A 21,922-nucleotide genomic window follows, 5' to 3' on the forward strand; every position below is an offset into this window, starting at 1 on the left:
CGCCTGGTTGATTGGTTGTTGGACAAAGATTCGCGTTCGGTATTAAGTGTCACGCTCTCAAGAAGGAAGCCGACCGAGAGACGCTACTCTATGGTTCTCAAACCTATTTCTACTTCGTATCCCATACGCCACCAGAAGTGACGTAATAATATCATGGAGCGTGTTTCCTCTTCGATCAATAGTTCTGCCTCTCCCCCTTGCCGGACGTCATGATACCGCGCAAGCGCAGATAGGCCCCATTGAATTACGAATCTTGGCGCTCTTTCTTGGCGAAGTCGCTGCATACGGACTTGGAGACAAGTCCGCATACGCGCGGGCGACTGTCATGGTGTTGAGAGGTACCGGGAGGAAGATTTTCCTTGCTGTTGACATCGCAAGAGTTTCTTTCTTTTTTTTTAAATTTTGTCTGATTCGGTGCTAGGTAACAGTTTCTGTATACTTATGTCGGAGTTGAGTACCATTAAATGTCAGAAGACTTGAGTAATCGTCCGTAGGACTGCATGTCTAAAAGCAAATATAAAAATCATAGGAAATCCTTTGGGAGATATATAATCCGTTGCATCTGATATAAAACTTGCCAGGCAAGTAGATGATGAGAGAGCAAAAACTGAATAACATTACTCTGCAGCATAATATAAAAATTGCCTTTGCCTGGGAGACAAAGACAAAAAGCTAAAATAGAAAGCCCTCTATATAAGAGGAGAAAGAGTTGTGTCTTATAAGGAATTTAATTACATATCTCTCGTTGGTTTCTAGATTAAAAGTATTCAGTTGCAGAGCCTAGTGCATACCTTCTGATTCAACAGAAACATAGGTGCACTCCGGGCTACACAAACCCACACAAGCATGTTATTTGGCTACTCACAGAATAAAAAGATACACTAAAAATAGAATAATGGCATTAAAATAGATCTGGATAAAATCAAAAACAAGGAGAGTGCAGAATTACTGGCAAAATAAAAATTACTGAAAGTAAGTTTTGTAGAAATATAGGTGTATGCTCCATTCTCAGACATTTCTACTTGTCCCATGTCAAAAATAGCATATGACTATAAAGATGCAAATTGAATGAGTGCTTATTAAAGGATCTTTCCTATGAAGAAAAAACTAGATGATTCAAAAGTTTTTTGGGTTTAGAAAAAAAGCCATTGAAATTACCATTAAACCAGATTACTGTAGATTATGTATTTTGGGGAGAGTGAAGATTCCCCCCCACCCTTTCAAAATCATAGAACTAAGTTCTAGTGATCCTCTGACAGGGCAATAACAGGCTATGCACAAACATATCTTCTCATTTCAGATTATTTTGCATGTGTGGTTATGAATTTTAGCTTAAATAGTTAAAATCTGTTGTGGCAAATTTAGAGTGAAAGACAAATTTATCAGTTAGCGTTCACATGATGTTGAAATAACCATTATGTTTGGGAGAGATATCTCTCACTATCTGATGCTTGGGGGAGAAAATAAAGTAATTCTGCTTGTGAATTTTTTAGAAACATCTAGATCAGGGGTGTCAAATTTGTGGCGTCATGTGATGTATTGGGACTTTTCCCCTTCGCTAAACCAGGCGGGGTGGGGCCAGCACATGACGCCTCTGGCCTGCAGGCCGCGAGTTTGACACTCCTGGTTTATTTATTTATTTGATTTATTTGATTTGTCAATTGCTTACAAAATAATAGGTATAGATATATACATAGTTATGAATACATGAAATGGATACAAATAAGAAACAATAGGACAGGGACGGTAGGCACATTGGTGCTCTTATGCATGCCCCCTACAGACCTCTTAGGAAAGGAGTGAGGTCAATAATAGACAGTCTAAAGTTAAAGTTTTTGGGGTTTGGGGAAGAAACCACAGAGTCAGGTAGAGTATTCCAGGCATTGACCACTCTGTTGCTGAAGTCGTATTTCCTGCAATCAAGTTAGGTGTGGTTTACCTTGAGTTTGTATCTATTGTGTGCTCTTGTATTGTTATGGTTGAAGCTGAAGGTAGGACATTGACAGGTAGGACATTGCAATGTATGATTTTATATACTATACTTAGATTGGACCGAAGGCAGCGTAGTTCTAGGTTGTCTAGGTCTAGAATTTCAAGTCTGGTGGCATAAGGTATTCTGCAACGAATAGAGGAGTGGAGAACTCTTCTAGTGAAATATTTCTGGACTTTCTCAGCTCATCTTAGATAGTGACTTTGGGAAACATACTTGTTTAGATGCATCACTAGACTAATCAATTGGGATTCTTGATATTATATATCTTAGCATAGAAAAATGACAGACGTATTAGGGATTGTTAACCTCTAGACATTTTTCAGAAATGAGCTCCCCTGTGTTTATAGGTCTTGTTCAAAGGAAAATATACACAAGACTGAAGCCTGAAAGTTTCAAATGCTGATGTGCTATTATTTTCACAACTATGTAATAGTCTCTTGAAGTTTAGACAAAATAAATCGCTATGGCTACCTAGGAAAATTAATTATTTCAGAAGAAGCAAAGCTAAAAAGTTGAGGGGGGAAGGCTTATAGATTTCAATGCCATCTGCAACATAAACAAGATCAGGATGTGAATAGCACAAGGAAGAGAAACTCTGAAGTTGAGAAATTTGTCACTTGAAGAAGACTTCAGTGTTATTCTATTTTCGATAGTTCCGTTAACCCCTGAGATAAAAGAAACTTTGCACTTAGCTAAAAGTATTAGATTCCTAACTTTTGTGCTTGGTTTTAGAAAAGGCTCTAAAGCTGAGCTGAATAGTTCCTTCAAAGAAATCATTCTGATAATTAAAGTAGGATTTAAAAAATACAAGAGAAAAAAGGAGGTTTTGGCATTGCCTCCTACATGAAGTCTTTCATATAATTTCTTTTAAGTTGTGATTGCTGATTTACCAATACAAATTAAATTTTTGCTAAGAAGAGCAGGTATATATCACTAGAATAAGTTTATCGGTGCCCTACCAACCCCTGTGGCTATTTCTAATTCTTTAGATCTCTCTATCTCCTCTTTTTATCTGAAGCTTGTGAAATTTGTTAGGTTCTTCAAGAGTGATAGGATAAAAGCCACTTTTTTGAGGATTTAAATCATTATCTCTCAGTCCTGGTGTTTCATTCCATGTTCTAAATATCTGACTTTTTTCTGGCATTATCAGCCAGTTGCATGTTAGCAATGACTTGAAAAAATAGTGTAAGACTGAAGTCCCATTTTAATCTGGTAAAATAGAAACCTATGCATAGGAGTACAAACCTATACACAGAGCTTCCTTCTGGGTGATTATTCTTAAATTTGTTGTCTAAATAGTATATTCCAATCCTTACAAACCTGGAACTTAGTTTTGAGCAGATGTAGGTATTACTGCTGAATAAAGTCACTTACTATTAGAGATTACTGCACACATTTGGAGTCACTTTTGTTAAAAATTACAGGATTTTGCCACTGCCAAATTCCTGGCAATCCAAAAATATGTCTTAAAGAGCTATTCTATTAAGCCTTCAGAAAGCAATTGGAGATAACTCTTATGCACAATTCATTCTGGAGACATTGTGTTGATTAACACTGTGGGGGTATACAGATTTAAATCATAGTAATAGACACATTTTTCTCTTTAGGTGCAAAAGAAGGGGAAAAATGGATAGAATACGAATCCAATGTTGGATCTCTGACTGATTAAAGTAGGGATGAGTAGGGTGGCTTCCAAATATGATATAATTGCATCTCCCATCATATCTCGCTAGTGGATGTATTGGGTTGAATTGCTAGAAATACTCAGAAAAAAAATGAGCACACGGTTTTTACTCATTACTGGACCAAGTGGACTCTGGTTAATTCTGAAAAGAACCCACATTATTAAGCAAATTGTGGTTAATTATAAGACAACAGTAATACATCAATAAAATTAGTATGGCTTAACAGTGAAAAATCCTGAATAGTTAGTGTGAAATTATGTAGATGAAGGTAGTTTAGTTGTTGTTGATGATGATGATGATTTTAAATAGACTCTTTGGAATTATAGTCAATCTATTTCTTTGCTACAATGCAGCCTAATATCATTCAAAAATATTAGGTTATACATCCCATGACTCCAGTAGCCCAACCACTGGCTGAGAATTATACAACAAATATCTCATCTTGTAGATATAATGCTGTGCATGTAAGTATCCATTAGATGGCACTGTTCCCATTTTTTTTTTTTTTTATTGTAGAATCCTGCAATTCTTTAGATTGACAGAGTGCTCAAGAACATGTGACATTTGTCTGCAACACCTTAAAGCATCTGCTGTGTTTATATTACTCTGAATGCCACAGCATCTTTTGGAAGCTAAATCCAATCTACCTTACAGCCCTATAAATTGCATTCCAACTGACTTCTCTAGGGTGAATTGAAGAAGAAACAGTACATGAATTAATTTGTCTGATACTCTTAACACAGTAAGGAAAAAAGATGTTATTGAATTAAATTAGGAATAAAATCAGAACATTTAAGGGAATGATGAATCATTAAAAGGGAGGGAATGAAGAAGGGAATAAAGAGCCAGAAATAAAAATCTGCAGAATAGCAATAGCACTTAGATTTATATACTGCTTCACAGTGCTTTACAGCCCTCTCTAAGTGGATTACAGAAGGAAATATTCCAGGGCAAGGAGGTAATCTGAAGACTTTTGCTCTACATACATTGGATTGTTTTAAAATTCAAAATTCAGGGAAAGGAAATAGTTTAAAGGGAAAAATGAGATGCATCTTTATATATTTACTTGATTTTTATCCCAGCTTTACTTTATAAGTAATTTAGCTGGTAAACATACATAATTATCCTTCTTCCTCTTTTTTCCTCCTGACAACAACAACCCTGTGGGGTAGGTGGGGTGGCCTGGGGTGGGTTGAGAGAGTGACTGGCCCAAAGTTGGCTTTCATTTTTAGGGAGGGGGTGGGAATAGATCTCACAGTCTCCTGGTTTGCAGGCCAGTTCCTTAGCCACTGGACCAAAGTAGCCTAGATCAACATTTGCATGCTCCAGATTTTAAAATAATAATGCAGTTGTAATATTAGAATTATGAATAAAAAAACTAATGCAGGCAGGAAACAGCAATTTCTGGAATACTGTTTAGGTAGTAGAGAAAGATGATTGCAATAACCTCTTCCATTCTGATCTACTAAGTTTATTTTTTAACTTAGTAGTAATTGTCACTGCAGTAATTGCTAAAAAAAGAAAACTTAGAAGGATTAATAATAATAACTGCCGCATGTCTTATGAGAGACAGTAGTTGAATTTTTGAATCCTATGGATCTGAAGAGAGAATTGCATATTGGTTTTTCACCCTTTGAAAATAGGCATTATCACTATGATCCTGTGTGTGCTTTTTCAAGTCCAAGTTTCATATTTTCAGTCAGGCTTTCCCTCAATCTTTACCACCATCCTTTTGTGGGAGAAGGACAGAATAAAGACACTGACATAAGGAGCAGGCCCATAATGTTATAAAAAGCAGGTGTCATATTGGGATGGATTGGAGGGAAAATATTGTGTGTTGTTTGGAGAGTTTGTGGTTGGTTTAGCTGTCTTAAATCATTTCAGTGGCATCCATCCATCCATCCATCCATCCCTCCATCTATCTTGATCTTTGCAGGCAGTGCGTCTGAATATTTGGAACCATGGGAGTAACTAGCCTGTGGCAGATCCTGGAACCTGTCAAGCAACATGTCCCTCTCTGCAGTCTTAAAGGAAAAACATTAGCTGTTGATTTAAGTATCTGGGTGTGTGAAGCACAGGCAGTTAAGAAGATGGTGGGAGTAGTCACAAACCCACATCTTAGGTAGGTACAGTGCCTGTGCTAATGAATTGCTGATATATAATATATGACACGTTACTTCTCTTGGGGGCTTTACAAAATACAAAATATAAGGCATAGTATAATTTCAGTCTGGGGAATAATGAATTCATTTCACTGTAAAAGGCCCTGAACAAAATTTTTGAGTGCTCATGGAAAAGAATTCTGAACCTGCTAATGCTCAGTTAGCCTGGACTTGGGCCTTCTCTGCAAATGCTGGTAGGATGTGTGGTAGGCAATGTGACTAAATAAGAGCCATAAAGTACCTCATACCATCTTCCAAGAATTTTGTCAGGCTCATGTCGTTGATACCTTTACCTTTTCAATTGTTTTCTAATTCAAATAACTATTTTGAGGGATGGGAGCCAAGAATACATGGAGTTTCCTTATATTGATAGGTTTGGAGAAAATGTGAGGCATGGGAATAAATTGATTATTTATTGAAATCTAAGATGAGAAATCTAAGATATGCTATTTAACGTCACTCTCTTACTGCAGGAATCTTTACTGCCGTGTCTCTTCTTTAACACTAATGGGGATCCATCTGGTGTTGGTCACAGAGGGTGACCTCCCCAAACTGAAAAGCAGCACGGTGCAGAAGAGAATAGAAGCTCGCTTTGGGCCGTTGAGAAAGCCTAAGATCGCCAAAAAAGGGAGATCCCGTTTCAAATCTATTTTGAAAGAGGCAAGTTATCACAGTGGTTATATTTACAGGATGCTGAATACTGGAAGTATCAGATTCATACAGTAGGAGGCATCCATATTTAATATGTTTTATTGAACCAATGCTAATTTTTGCAGACTTTGTATTGCTTGAGAGCAATTCGGTTAGATTAATTGGGCATATGCTGCTCTCCTGCCCATTTCATCAAGCCTGGTGGCTTATATTTCAGTAGGTTTTGAAACCTGAAGTTCTCTGCTTGTCCTTGATTTTCTTTGGCTGCAATGGTTGCTGGTTTTATATTTAATGTGTAAGCAGAATGTTCAGATTACCTCAGAAGGACTTGGGGGAGTGTATCTTCACATTTTAGATTTATTTATTTATCGAAGTTATACACCATCTTCTTACTGCATAAGTCACACTCTACCTTGTAAGTGGAATACAGATACAGAATACAGATAGTTCTCGACTTACAACAGTTCGCTTAGCGACCATTTAAAGTTACAAAGGCACTGAAAAATGTGGCTTAGGACCATTTCTCGCACTTAGGACTGTTGCAGCATCCCCAAGGTTACGTGAATTCCATTGGGGTTCTTGCCAACTGACACATATTTATGACGGATGCAGTATCCCAGGGACATTGCAACCTTCTGACAAGCAAAGTCAATGAGGAAGCTACATTCGCTTAACCACTGTGTTACTAATTTAACAAGTACAGTGATTCGCTTAACAAATGTGGCAAGGAAAAATCATAAAATGGGGCAAAACTCACTTAACAAATTTCTCTCTTAGCAACATAAATTTTGGGCTCTATTGTGGTGGACTATCAGTACAGCCTGTTCCAATCTTAATGCATCTTGCCACCAAAAATTGTCAAGGAACCATACCAACGTGGTCTTGGCTACCTCAAATGTTTTTAGAAAGGGAGCAGAAGAGCAACCATCAGTTGTTCACCCCAATGGTATTTCTCATTGTTTCCTCCATTGGGATTTTTTCCTGTTTCAGTGCCTTGAACTGCTGGAGTGCTTGGGAATCCCATGGATTCAAGCAGCTGGAGAAGCAGAGGCAATGTGCGCTTACCTGAATGCAAATGGCTACGTGGATGGGTGCATCACCAATGACGGAGATATCTTCCTTTACGGCGCTCAAACAGTATATCGAAATTTTACCATGAACATCAAGGTAATTTACTGGGCTTTATTTTTTATATGTGCTACTTTTTTTAAAAGTGTATTTTTTATTTTTAAATAAGCAATAGGCATTTTGAAAGAGAAAAGCAAGAAAAGGGAAGTAATAAGCGGGGGGGGGATACAAAGAAGAAAGAGGAGAAAGAAGGAATAGAAAAAAGGAAAGGAAAATAAAATAAAAAGGTATAAAGAAGTGGCTTTCAATCTTCTTAATGGCTGTTTCAAATACATTTGTGTTTTACCCACTCTGAGATTACAGCATAATTTTTTTCTTTCCACAAAAGACACATTCTAATCAAACCCATGAATCACAAAATCATTTTTTTCTTTTTACAGCAAAAAATCCATAAGGGGTTTCCAGTCACTAATAAATGTAGTTATTGGCCTTTTTATAAGGGGTTTCCAGTCACTAATAAATGTAGTTATTGGCCTTTCTCTAATCAAATAAGTCTATCTTGCTACTTTGGTTTTAAAAAAATAATAATTTGGATCTCTGATAGCTTTTGTCTCTCTCACTCAGAAAAATATTTTCACCTCACTCTCATGCCACCTTTGTTTACTCTTTGTGACTATAATATGAAATACTCTTGGGAATTTGTTTTTAACTCAGTAGGACTGAATTTTGAATAGATGTATTTGTATGCCTTTTCTGTGCTCTGGGGAAGAAGGATTGTGAAATGCTCAGCTTGTTCATCCTAGATTGTTGGAATGGATCACCTCCTCTGTACAGACACCATGATGTCTGCAAACCATGGTTTGACAAGATACAGTTTTCCTTAGAGCAAGTACCATATTTTCAAACTTATTCAATAATGTTTGTGGTATTACAAGTAAAGATATGAAAAATGATGAAGCATTCAGAGGGAGTGTCACTAACGTTCTCTATTCCGCACAGGACCCACATGTTGACTGCTACTTGATATCTGATATTGAAGAGAAACTAGGCTGCAGCCGAGAATCTCTGATCGGATTAGCAATTCTGCTTGGCTGTGATTATCTTCCTAAGGTAATGAAACAATCAGTTTAGATCAGGGGTGTGAAACCCAAGGCCAGATCCGGCCTGCAGGGTGCTTAGATCTGGCCTGCAGGGCCACCCTGGAAACAGTGAAAGACTGGTCTGCAGTGCCCTTGCCAGCGAAAATGGAGCTCAGGAGAGCCATGCATGGCCCTCCTGAGCTCCTTGCAAGAGGCCATCACAGCTGAAAATGGAGCTGGCTCAAGAGCCTGTTTTTGCTGGCAGAGTGCTCCACAGGCACCCTCGACATGAGTGACATCGAGCAGGCCATGGCCCCTGAACTCCCTGAGGTCAAACACAACCCTGATGCGGCCCTCAATGAAATCAAGTATGACACTACTCCTGGGATGATAGATAGATAGATAGATAGATAGATAGATAGATAGATAGATAGATAGATAGATAGATAGATAGATAGATAGATAGATAGATAGGTAGGTAGGTAGGTAGACAGACAGACAGACAGACAGACAGACAGACAGAGACAAAAAGACAAAGACAGAAAGACATAGATTATAAAACTTACTGGCATCATTATTTATTTAAAATATTTAGATAGCCACCTAACTTATATCATACTCTCGGCAGTTTCCAGCCAACAATAAAAACAGTATCAATAAACACATAATTAAAACCATAAACACAAACCAAAAATCATGAAGAAGAGGTTCTAGGATTATATTACTCTATTACATTAAACGTTTTCTTATACAAGTTTCCTATACAATGGATTTATTTTTCATCCGCCATGTTTTTTTCATGCCAAGGGATACTTGCTTGAAAGTGATTCTGTACTCAGGGAGGAGGAATGACTGGCTCTGAGACCTTCTCTCACCACAAACCAAGAAGCTCAGTTTCTTTGTGGAAGAAATTAGGTTTCGGCAAAGCTTCCTGCTGGATTCTGTCTGGGTTTTCTTCAGTGTGAAGTGATCTTTTAACCCTAATAGTCCTGCTCTGCTTTTTCAGAGGAAAGAAAGGAATTGACAGCCTTCTCAGTGCAGGTAGTCCTCAACTTAACAACAGTTCATTTAGTGATCATTTAAAGTTACAATGGCACTGAAAAATGTGACTTATGACAATTTTTCACAGCCCATGATAATGTGATCAAAATTCAGATGCTTGGCAACTGGCTCCTACTTATCACCGTTGCTGTGTCCCAAGGCCATGTGGTCACCTTTTACAACCTGACAAGCAAAGTCAATGGGGAAGCCAGGTTCACTTAACAACTAGGTTACTAACTTGTCAACTGCAGTGATTCACTTAACAACTGTGGCAAGAAAGGTCGTGGAATGGTTGTGCAAAACTCAATTAACAGATGTCTCACTTAACAACAGAAATTTTGGGCTCAATTATAGTCGTAAGTCAAGGACTACCCGTATGTGTTTTTGTCAAGTTGACACAGCTGTTTCAGCTACATTTTTTAGGACTTAGCTACCAGCTGTTCATTTCAAAATATATTTGCCCTCCCTTTACGCTAGGCCAATTTGGTTTAGGTCTCTTAGCAATCCCAGAAGAGTGCACCAATTTAAAACTGTTTCAGCAACACACTCGTCTACATAACAGATTACATAAGAGTATAATACGAATATTTCTGGCTATAACTCTTTGCACATTCTGTTTTAAAAGGCATCTCAAAGGCATCTTTAACCCTGTCAAAGTGTAACTGATGGCACTGCTTGTGGCAATATATCATTCTTATATCGGTGTGCTTTTGTGGGACGGTATTTGCTTTCCCCTTGAATGTCTTGTCTTATTTTTGCCTATTTGCCCTTTATTCTTTTAAGTTTCTCTAGAGCTAGGACTCATTGCCTTTCAAACTGAACTGCTTTACAGAGTTTTCTTTTTGTGTGTGTGAACATAAAATGAGAGCTAAGCCACATAAGCAAGAGGTGGCGCCGTTACAAGATTGTTGGACTGCAACTTCTATTATCCCACAGCATTAGTCATGCTGACTATAAAATATTATTTCAGCAGTATGTAAATGAAGGCCACATGCTGCCTACATCTGAGCCATCCTGAGCTCATGGAAGGATATGTGTGATAGAATTACGTTAAATAAATAGGGTGCCACATATTTGCAAAGCACTCTCCAATGGTACTGATATCTTGCAATCAAACTCAACTGCAATTAATATTCTTTAACATAATTTTTTAGCTAGTCCGTGTTTTATTTATTTGGTGACGTTCGTTACTACATTTATCTAAACTATCAAAATACTTCTCTTGGTTCTCAAAGGGAGTTCCTGGAGTAGGAAAAGAACAGGCTTTAAAGTTGATCAAAACTTTGAAAGGACAGAGTTTACTGCAAAGGTATGTTATTTTTAAAATGTGTTTCGTATTTTTTCCTTTCTCTTTCAGGGAGCAAATTCCTCACACGATTCAGAGTTATAATGTGCAAACGTATATGCATTGTATATAGAGATGTGATTATTTTTCAGTGCTATACATTCATCACCGTTTCAATATTGCTTTAGATTTGAGTCCTGGAAAGACCATTTCCAGTCGGGTGAAGTCTCAGTCTCGATAGCTAAAAAACCGCTTCACTGTCCTGTGTGCCATCATCCAGGTGAGCCAATTCAGAAAACAGATTCCGTGTATTGAAGTCTCCCTTTGAATTGAGCACCCTGGTGTGTAAAGACTTATCATGATGATGAGCTGTGATCACCATCTCCTGTCTGTTGAAAAGAAAACAATTGCAGCCCCTGGTCAAAGCAATTCCATGTGGTAGAATTGATTTGGACTTTATATACTGTCAGATGCTGCAGCAAACTGTTGGGCTCCTGCATAATCAACAAAAAGCTACAGTTTTATGCCTGTTGCCATATGGTAGAATTATGAATTAACAAGACTCGTAATGCTAAAATGGTATGGAACTACAAAACTAAACTTCTAGTTACCTTTGGATAAGTGAATTCTCCTCTCTCATTTGACAATCCAACTCTGGTTTTCAGAGCAAGCACAAATCAGATTCAGGTAAAAGAATAAAATTCTGTTTCTCTCAGACTAGAAAAGGAAATAATATATTATCCAGATGCATTGAAAAAGTTATGTGCAGAGGCTTCAAAGAGCACAAAACAGCAGATTAGATTATGTTACAAAAAGTTTCCTGAGTTGATAACATTCAGATACTTTGGCAGAAAAAATAAAATTTCTCTTTAACTTTGTATCTGAATTATTAGATTATCACACCACTCTGAGCCATTATCTGCTTAATTGTAATTTGCTGAATCTTATGTATGAAATAATAACCCATTGCTAAACCATATGTTTAAATGAAGTGCATGTGTATTTATTTGAATACTTTGATAAGTATGGTAAGGCTCTTACTTCAGAAAGCATAGGAACTCAGAACAACGACCAATACAACCCTTTTATTTTAAATATACTTGTTAATAAAATTAGTATTGTATTGTGTCATATAGTCCATATGCCACCTCAAAAAGATGATTGTTCATTAGCAACTATTTCAAAAGGCCTGGGAGACTAAATGCCCTAGCCTAAAGCATGATTTACCAGTCACAGTAGCTAAGTTCAACAGCGTCTAAGCCCAAACCAAGCAAGCCATTATGTGAACCCACGTGAACATTAACTTGAAAAGTTTTAACTTAACCAGTAACATTTTGTCCCCATAAACAGTGTAGTATAGCGTTATTAGACGAAGAGTAGGTGACCAATGTTTAAGCTACCTTCAGCCAAGGACAGTCACTGAGTGCCTTTTCCTCAACCTCACCTACCTCATAGAAAAGTTATTGCAGGGGGGAAAGGAGGAGGCAGCACTACATATCACCCTAAATCAAAATGGATTATAGATCAAATAAATAAATTTCTCATCATTTCTTTTGCTTCAACAAGGAAAGGTGCACTTCATTTTTGCCATTTCTGCCATTATTCATACATTATATGCATTATACATATATTACATATAAAAAAATGGGACAGATTTGTCTTTTAAGAAAAATATTTAGCCTGTAATCCTCTTCCTTTTTTCTTGTAGGTTCTTATAAAGATCACGAGGACATGGGATGTCGTATCTGTGGTAGTGTGGGATATTGTGAGCCCCTGGATACTGACTACTGCTGCCCCTGTGACTGGCACTCTTCTGAGTCAGAGCAGCAACAGAGCTTAGTGGAGGAAGGTGTTAAAAAGTAGGTGTATTTTCATATAATTTGTTCTGAATTGCTTCAGAAAGACCTCTATGACATTCATAGATCTGAGATGTGTATATTTCATTTACAGAAAAGCCAAGGCATGTGAAGGCTTTCCCTTTCCTGAGGTAACTTTACAAGTCATGCATGCATGCATGCATAAATAGAATCATTTAAACCTATAACTATCTCCCTCAAGTATCTTATTCTATAAATGAGATAAATAATAAATGCCTTGTTTTTTTTTACTTTTTCTCTGCTAAGGTTATCCACGAATATCTCATCAGCAAAGACAAACCAGTGAAATTAAGTGGGTGCCAAAGGCCAAATTTATTATCTTTTCAAGTAAGTATTAAGACACTATACCTTGCATGCTAAAATGTTCTCAATGTTGAATACAGTTTAATCCATTAAGACCATCCTTCTCTAAGTAAAGGGAAGCAAATTAAAACATTCCCAAGAGATGGTTGTACAGCCTCTGCTTTAAGACATACAATGAAGGGGAGCCGATCCCTTTCCGGGAAATTGCTTTCAGTGTAGAACTGCATGCTGTTCTACCACATAAACAAGCAGGGATGTAAGTGCTTTAGTTTGTGCTGATGGAATTATACTGAGATATGTCAATATCCCCAGTTCAGGTAAATAACCAGATACGACATTTGTAGGTCTTATTCCAAGATAAGTAGGTTGGAGCAGGTGTCCCAGAACTTAGTGTGATTTCTTTGACTAGAGGACTACTTTCTTAATGTCAACAGTTGAAAGTCTGTGTACATATGTTATGTATTCTTTTATTTAAACACTTTATATGGCTACATGTCTTTGGAGATTCTCAATCATCCAGGTCATGGTTGTCCCAAAGGTGCTTCTTGGATGAGAAGCTAAATATCTTCAAAGACAAACCAGAAAGTCTAGTTGCCTCTTGAAAAAGCATCTTTGAGAACACGCTTCAGTGGATTTTGCAATCTGGTTGTCCTCATACAGCTCTCTTGGTTTCCCCTGCTTTATAGTTCTGTGTCTACTTGGTTTGGAAATTACTTTAAGGTGACTGTTCTGTCCTTGTGACATTTTTAAAAAGTTCGTGACATTTCAAACTAAATGCGTCAAGTCTTCAGGGAGAATCAGTGCTGCTGCTGTTCAGTAGATCTATTTCCATCTGTGTTGTATTTGTGATTTCCCAACATGTTTCAAATAGAGGTTTGCTGTCAAGAAAATGAACTGGACCGAGCAGTACGCCTGTGAGAAATTGTGTAGCCTTCTGACTTACTATGACATGAACAGAAAGAAGTCTGGCCATACTGATCCAAAGCAGCTGCAGGCCCTGCGGTAACTCAATTTATAATTTAATTAGAATTCACCCTTTGTTTTGTTTTATATCTGGAAGTGGAAAATATTTTTTGTTCTCTTTGTGCCTCTCCTGATTCTGCGTTTTTCATTTTTGAACAAAATGGCCTGCATACTGCATAGTGTTTTCAGGACCAAATATTGAAAATTAGAAGGAATTATTTAGGCTATCAACCTGCTGATCAGAGCAGGAGTCCAAATGAAAGCACCTTGACAGATGTCTGTTTAACTGTGCTTTGAACATAGCCAGTGAGGTAATTAGTTCTATAATTAGTTCCTAAAGCCTCCTCTTCCTTTGTTGTTGGTTAGTCCAGGAATGCCACCAGTGGAGTTAACGTTTTGTTGATGTAGCTAGGACTCTCTGGTGTGTCTGTTGAAATACATTACACAGATTCAAGGGGGAAAAAATTCCACAATTCAAAACAGCATTTGAAACTGCTGAAGGTTCCAGTTCAAATATAAGAAATTCTATAGTATCAACATGAGTTTTGGATTTTGGTCCATTTTTCAAAAGACTTCTAAAGAACAGCAAGATAAAGGCTGCTGTCCACAGTGATCCCAAGAGCGAGATACATTGAGCAGGAAAATTCTAGGGGAACCTCAAAGAAGCCTTTCATGTAGCACTAGCAATAGCACTTAAGCTTATATACTGCTTCATGGTGCTTTACATCAGTCTCTAAGCAATTTACAAATGTCAGCATATTTCCCCCAACAATTTGGGTCCTCATTTTACTGACCTCAGAAAGATGGGAGGCCAAGTCTACCTTGAGCCAGTGAGAATCGAACTGCTGGCAGTTGGCAGAATCAGCATGCAATACTGCATTCTAACCACTGTGCCACCAAGGCTTTATCTGTGTAAGGAAACTTAGAGCGCAACTCATATTTATCTTGCTCGGCCATGTGAACTAACATAAATGATCATCCTGAAAGTGTAGGTTGTGGCTATCATCCATTGCCTATGGAACATTGGTCTGAGGTACTCTTAAGTGACATTTACGGAACGTGGAAGGAAATACGAGTTAATGGTAGTCAGGTTTTAAGTTATCAATGCTGAATAATGCAAAGATAATAATTGCATTGTCTCCCTGTTTCTAGGGGCATTCTAAGCAAGCCAGGTGTATGGAAATCTCTTCTCTAGGATGCTCTCTCATGCTTGTTGACACACATTGCTACAACTGTATAGTCATCATGATTATGAGAGAGCTATAGCTGATTAGGAGACACAGAGAAATGGTACATGGTTTCCTCACACAATTGTGCAGAACTCCAACTCATGGGCATAGCTACAGAATGGTAAAGAACCATGGAAGCAGCCCTTATCTACAGGATGGTCAAACATGGTGGCTTCTTAAATGCCTGATTTCATTTTTGCACACCGTCTTTAAAAATATTAGGACTTTAACTTTTGTTTCTACAGGGTAATCAAGACACGGATTAGAAATGGAATTCCCTGTTTTGAAATTGCATGGCAAAAGCCAGGTTAGTACTCATTGCTGAGCATACCAGAAGGGTACGTTCCAGTACAATTTAAAACTGGAGTAAGAAACCTCTTAAAAGGTGGGCATGTTGAGAAATAGAAATATAATACTTCTTCATGTATAGTACAGGTAGTCCTCAACTTACAATAGTTTGTTTAGTGACCATTCAAAGTTACAACAGCACTGAAAAATGTGATTTATGGCCATTTTTCACACTAACAACTGTTGCAGCATCCCCACAATCAGGTAGTCAGAATTTGGATGCTTGGCAACTGGTACATATTTATGATTGCAGAGTCCCTGAGTCATGTGATCCTCTTTTGCAACCTTCTGACAAGCAAAGTCAATGGGGAATCCAGATTCACTTAATCATCACGTTACTAATTTAACAACTGCAGTGATTCACTTAACAACTGTATCGAGAAAGTTCGTAAAATGGGGCAAAACTCACTTAACAAATGCTTCATTTGGCAATATAAATTTTGGGCTCAACTGTGGTCATAAGTCAAGGGTTACTTGTACAGCCTATGCACAAACATATCTTCTCATTTCAGATTATTTTGCATGTGTTGTGGATATTAACTTATATAGTTAAAATCTTTTGTGAAAAATTTACAGGGAAAGACAAATTTATCAGTTAGCATTCAATATGACACTGAAATGGAACCATTGTGTTTGGGAGAGTTATCTCTCGCTATCAGATGCTTGGGGAGAAGGTGAAGCCATTTTTCTTCACAACAGCTTGTGAAGATGGATTGGGCTGAGAGAGAAAGACTTGGCCCAAAGTCACCAATAAAGGTTTTCAGTTTTTGTCCTCTCAACATTGGTCCAACCAGAGCCAATTTGGTCTAGTGCAGGGCTGTCAAACTCAGGGCCCATGGGCCAAGATGCTTCACACGCTGGCCACGCCCATGCCCAGTTTAGTGAAGGGGGGGGAAGTCGCGATATGTCATGTGACGCCACGAGTTTGACACCCCTGGTCTAATGGTTAAGGCACCAGGCTAGAAAGCAGGAATCTGTGAGTTCACGTCCTGCCTTAGCCATGAAAGCCAGCCGTGTGACTTTGGGCCAGTCACTCACTCTCAGCATAACTCACCTCACAGGGCTTTTATTGTGGGGAAAACAGGAGGAGGAAAATGTGTTTTTTATATGTTCACCACCTTGAGTTCTTTGTAAAAATAATAAAGCTGGGATACAAAGAAACAAATATAGGAGACCTGTTTAACAATGTGTAAATATTAAATCAAATGAAACTATAATAGAAATAAAAACACAATAATGTCAACATTGGATTTGGGAGTCTTTTTTCTCCATAAAATTACTGCTTTGAAATTAAATTCACACAGTCATTCTGGTTTTGCCCCTTTCTTGGTACAGGTTTCTGTAGCCTAGTAACCCCAGGTCGACTTCTGACTAACTTTAGATAGAACTGGGAATTTTTCCTTCTAAAATTCTTGAGACCATCTGCCAGCTGACCATGAATGACCGATCTGACTTTTTATATGAAAATGTCATATGCAGGATGGAAAAAGACAGCATTTAAAATAAGAATTTCTTTTTCTCACTTTTCAGGCATATATTGCGTGCCCTCTACATTGTACAGTTACATTATAATTTCTCATAAGGCGAAATCAGTTTTCCATCATGTTGTAGGTAGGGGTGCACAAATATGGTTGTTTGAAGAATTTGTCAAAAGTGGGGGGGGCAGATATTTGTGGATTGCATGCAAATTAAGGAGGGTCTACAGCAAGGGTTAGACACGGGAGCCTCAGCTGTAGGGTAACAGATTCCAATCCAAAGAAACAGTTATATGTTCCTTTTTCTAAAGGAGTGCATATGAAAATGGTAATTAAGGGAATCATCTGTAGTTACCTAGTAAAAGTATATTTCTCTGCCTTTGCTTCATTGTTCCAGATCATTACTGTGCTACAACTGAAGATCTGCCGACCCATCCCTTTCTAATAACAATAGAAGAGTCAACGCTATTTGAGGCTGCCTATCCTGAAGTGGTTGCTTTGTATCAAATGGAGAAGTTGAAAATTGGCCAAGAAAAAAAGAAAAGTAAGCTGAAAACTTTGCATGTTTTGTTTTATTATGTTTCATATCTTAAATAGTCACCGTATGCTTGTCAAATGGCCAGTTCTATAGAATTTTCTGCACGCAAATTAGATTTAAATGGAAGCCATTTAGCTTACCCACTTCTCCCACAATTGCCTGATTACAAAATCAAAAACACAGTGCTTTTTTAAGTTCGTATCTCATTTTTTTTAAAGATCATTTTTAACAAGATGTTCTTAACGTATTTTTTTATTGTTGTTGTTGCCTTAGGTAAGAAGAAAAGTAAAGTGAAAGAAGGCTTAGCGGGCAACAGTGAAGATACTTTTTCTGACCTGAACTTGCAACCTGCGTGTGAAAACATTCTCAGCCAAATTTCAAAATCTGATTTGCCTGTTTTTGACCTGCAAGAATTTCCCCAAAAGAGCTGCGAATCTCTGTGTTTTTCAGACTCTGCAGATTTTTCTACTGCATTAGGAAAGCCAAGCAACTTCTTTCTTGCTTCACAAAACCCAGAAAATGAATATAAACCTTCTAATTCTTTAATCTCACAAACAAACTTATTTGCTAAGGAGCCTGTGGCTTCTTCTGCAAATACTGATCTGCAGCTAAGTGGCATTGACTGGGAAGGGACATCCTTCAGCATTTCTCCAAGAAATGTTAATTTTCCTTGGTATTCAGAATCTGAGTCTTCTTTAAATCAGTGCTCTCCACCACACAGTAAAGCAACCGATATCCTCACGCAGCATTCAGATTCTGCAGAACACGATCCCCATCTAATCACTGGTGTAGATTACTCTGTTTCAAACACAGGCTTTCCTAAAGAGAAGAATGATTTGTCTTTAAAAGATCGAACCACTAGGGAAAGGTTGGAAGCTTTCCCCAAAGCTAAAAATGTGCCTTTGTTAAACGCCATACAATTGCAAGAACCAGTAAAGAGAACTTCTAGCCCTGGAGGGGAATTTTCATCTCTCCCTGACAGCATTCAAGAAATTGAAAATGTGATGTTACTAGAAAAACATCTGCGGGGGCTAAGCTTAGAAAACTATAAAGAAGATCTCCAAAGTTATAACCCACAAACTGCAGCAGATAAAGTCAAGGATTCAGGAAGTTCTTTGAGGCTGTGCACTGAAAAGCTAAAAGTGAGCCACTTAGAAAACAAACAGCAAATTTTGCCCTTTAGGTCAAATCAAGTCCTAGATAACTCTCAAATCGGGGGGAAATCTGTGCCGAGAAACATGAAAAGCTCACTTAAGAAGAGCGTGTGCCAAAATAGTTATCCTGCTGAGGACAGTGATAGTGAAAATGTGGAGGGCAGGTGGAAGGGTCATAAGATCTCAAAACAGCAAATAAAGAGTCATGCAGTTCAGCTGAAGGATAAGTGCAGTGGCAAAAGGAACAACAAGAAATTGGCATTTGAGATTCAGCCAGAACCAAAAGAGAAAGTTGAGCACGCTCTTAAATTACTCAACACTGATTTATCCACAGAAGAACGTCTGCTTCTACCTCTCTCCAAGTCTCCAAGCCTCTCCAAATGTGGAGATGATCCTTGTCTTCAGGAGACCAGAAGTGGTTTGAATATGTGGCTTGAGAGTCCATTGCCTCTGTCTGAAAGGCTGAAGCACAGATTGAAGAGCAGTTGAGAATTTCTTGTTCCCTTCTCTCTGATGTCATCTGGAAATATCTCAAATGTCTTGATAGGTTTTAAATATCCTCTAAGTTCCATAACTGTGAGTAGTAGAAGATTGAAAGAAGTGTCTGAAGTGAAATGACTCGCAAATTCTTCAAGCAACTTTTCTGTAGTGACGTGTTCTAATTTTGACTAACAGACCTGCTGTGAGTTGGGCTGAATTTTTCCTAAATAATTTGCTTGAGTGGTTGCATCAATCATACCACAATAGCATGAACTCAAGAATAAATACATAATAATGTTAAGTTTTTTGCAGAGTATAAAATATGTAACGACTTACTGATCAATGGTAGTGGCAAAGCTACTGACATTTTTACACGAACAGATTGGTGTTACCGTAGTATATGTTTTTATATATTTGCTGCAGATTTTCAGGTTCAAATTAAATAATGTTCTACATCCAATCTTGGAGTCAATCCCTACACATGCAACATGGTTAAATACCAGAATCATAAAGCGGTTAAAAAAATCAATTTAGAACTGGCCTATAAGATACCTTTAGAATTAGAAATCTAATTTATCAGAGAGAACTGCTTCAATCTAGTACTTTATCTGCTCTTTGTTTTCTCCTTTGACCAATTTTCTAACTTGGGATCATATGTCTTAGAATCATAATGACTTTCATTTGTAACTATATATAATTTGGTTTTTAAATAGATTTTCATATAGACTTTTTAAAAAAAATGCAATGCTTTTCAATAATAGTAGTTTAAATTTTAATAATTAGACACAAATACTTTGCAACAATATTTATGTAATGGCTAAAGTTAAGGGGAGTACAGACTTTTAAAATATGGTATTTGTAACTGATTTTCTCTGATTTCAGATATTGTATTATTTCTAATCTTGCTTAGATCAAATTTTTGTCTTTTGTAGATAAGCTCTGTATTTACTGGTAAAATGGATACTTTCCATGCAAAAAGTACCAATTTCAAATTATGGCTTTTTACTTCAGGCTGGAATGATCCCCAATGGCAGTTCTGGATACCTATTGTTGGTCAAGATACAGCACTTGAGCAAACAGTCTTGGCACAATGCAACTCCTAATAGTGATGGTGATCAGATCAAGGTGCAAATCGTATCAATTTTCTAAGATATAAAATTGAAAGAAATGCATCTTGTTTGGTGATTGTTGTTGATTCATGAAAAGGGTGAAAACATTAATTAATTCACAGGGTTGTTTTTTGCAATGGAATTGGAGGTGTAAGTGACATTCTAATGTACATATTTTTATCTTTCACAATATATGGTCACATAAATTATTAAAAAGATGCAGAATCTGATTTCACATGTTGTATTGTGTCATCACCTAATTTGTCTGATTTATGTATAGTTTAGCATGTGATTGTAGCCATTGTAAGTGTTCTACAAGTCATGGTTAAGACAAATCATGGCTAAAATGTGACAATCCTAGTCAATTTGCAAAATTATTTGAATTTCTACTTACTTCAGTAGAACAACTGAAAATATTCTCCTGAATTCTTTCACACTAAAACCATGAGAGAAAAAGTACTCAAATATAGCTGAATTATGTCCCAGGTTCACAAAATTAATTCTAAATATAAGGATTTTTCTAAAATAATGCAAGTGTATCCCTGCAATATGACATGGCATAGTTCAGGAATCTACTCCCTTGCTGTGTGAAACAACGCCATTGGAAAAAATAACTAGTTTTCTATTTAGTTGTGACCTAAGTGTTGGCCTGAAGTGGGAAGAAAAATAAAAAAATTGTTCCCTCTGCTTATCCTATAGGCTGGCAAATTGCAGTGATACAGCAATGCAGGAGTCAGTATATCCCCTTTTTAATGTTTATTTTCCCTCAGAACATTTTGTGTTCACATCCATTCTTGCCATATTGTACGGAATTCTTCCTCTTAACATTACAAATGTTATATACACTGTTAGAAATCAAGTGCTACTTAACACTCTTAGAAGGTGTAGTTGTGTAAATGTACTGTATCTAAGTCTTTGGGTTTATTTTTTAAAGAAACTGGCTAGAAACTAGAAGATCAGGAGTTCTAGTTCTGCCTGAGGCCCAAAGCTACCTCTCTCTCAGTCCTAGGAAGGAGAAAAGAACAAACCCCTCCCACAAACATTACCAAGAAAACTGCAGGAGCTTGTCTAGGCAAGCACAACACTGAGGTATAGCACATTTCTTTTTGCTTTGTTTTCCATAGCTTATCATATTGGCAAAAGATCCAACTTAATGTGTTTAAGTGTTTTTATTGCCAAAATTTTATAACAGGACCATAAATGCCTTGCATCAAGGAAACACAACTCAAAAAACACACTGTGCTCATGAGCCTGTTTAGATAAAAGAGTTAAAGTAGTGTTGATGTTGTCATTTGTATCTCAGACAGGGCAACCTTGTAACAAGCATATTATCGAGATGTCCGAAAAGGTGTGATTTTTGTGGTCTAGAACAGGGGTCGTCAATGTTTTGGACTTCAGGGACCACCAAACTCATAATTTTAAATCCTGCAGACCAGAGACCCTGGGAAAATCCCCAAAGAAGTCTGCAGGAAAATTCCCCAC

At 37.5% G+C, this 21,922-nt stretch overlaps 1 protein-coding gene across 2 annotated transcripts; it reads left to right on the forward strand.

Moving 5' to 3' along the window:
• Positions 1 to 134: 134 nt before the first annotated feature.
• Positions 135 to 20,675, forward strand: GEN1 (GEN1 structure-specific endonuclease). Of its 2 annotated transcripts, none has more exons than XM_087947039.1 (14): positions 135 to 338; positions 5,615 to 5,800; positions 6,314 to 6,500; positions 7,482 to 7,658; positions 8,559 to 8,669; positions 10,915 to 10,988; positions 11,153 to 11,244; positions 12,673 to 12,823; positions 12,915 to 12,951; positions 13,088 to 13,168; positions 14,016 to 14,146; positions 15,582 to 15,643; positions 17,557 to 17,703; positions 17,971 to 20,675. In XM_087947039.1, exons 2-14 carry the CDS (start codon positions 5,640 to 5,642, stop codon positions 19,338 to 19,340), a joined length of 2,781 nt encoding a protein of 926 aa, XP_087803165.1. In that variant the 5' UTR covers positions 135 to 338; positions 5,615 to 5,639; the 3' UTR covers positions 19,341 to 20,675. The 2 variants fall into 2 exon arrangements, with proteins under 2 accessions (XP_087803165.1, XP_087803168.1); XM_087947042.1 differs by lacking the exon at positions 135 to 338 and adding an exon at positions 4,283 to 4,420.
• The last annotated feature ends 1,247 nt before the right edge of the window (positions 20,676 to 21,922 follow it).

Source organism: Notechis scutatus, chromosome 1 (assembly GCF_049901735.1).
Source record: "Notechis scutatus isolate UNSWTSFEM ecotype Mainland chromosome 1, rNotScu1.2, whole genome shotgun sequence".
In the NCBI taxonomy this organism is placed as follows: Eukaryota; Metazoa; Chordata; class Lepidosauria; order Squamata; family Elapidae; genus Notechis; species Notechis scutatus.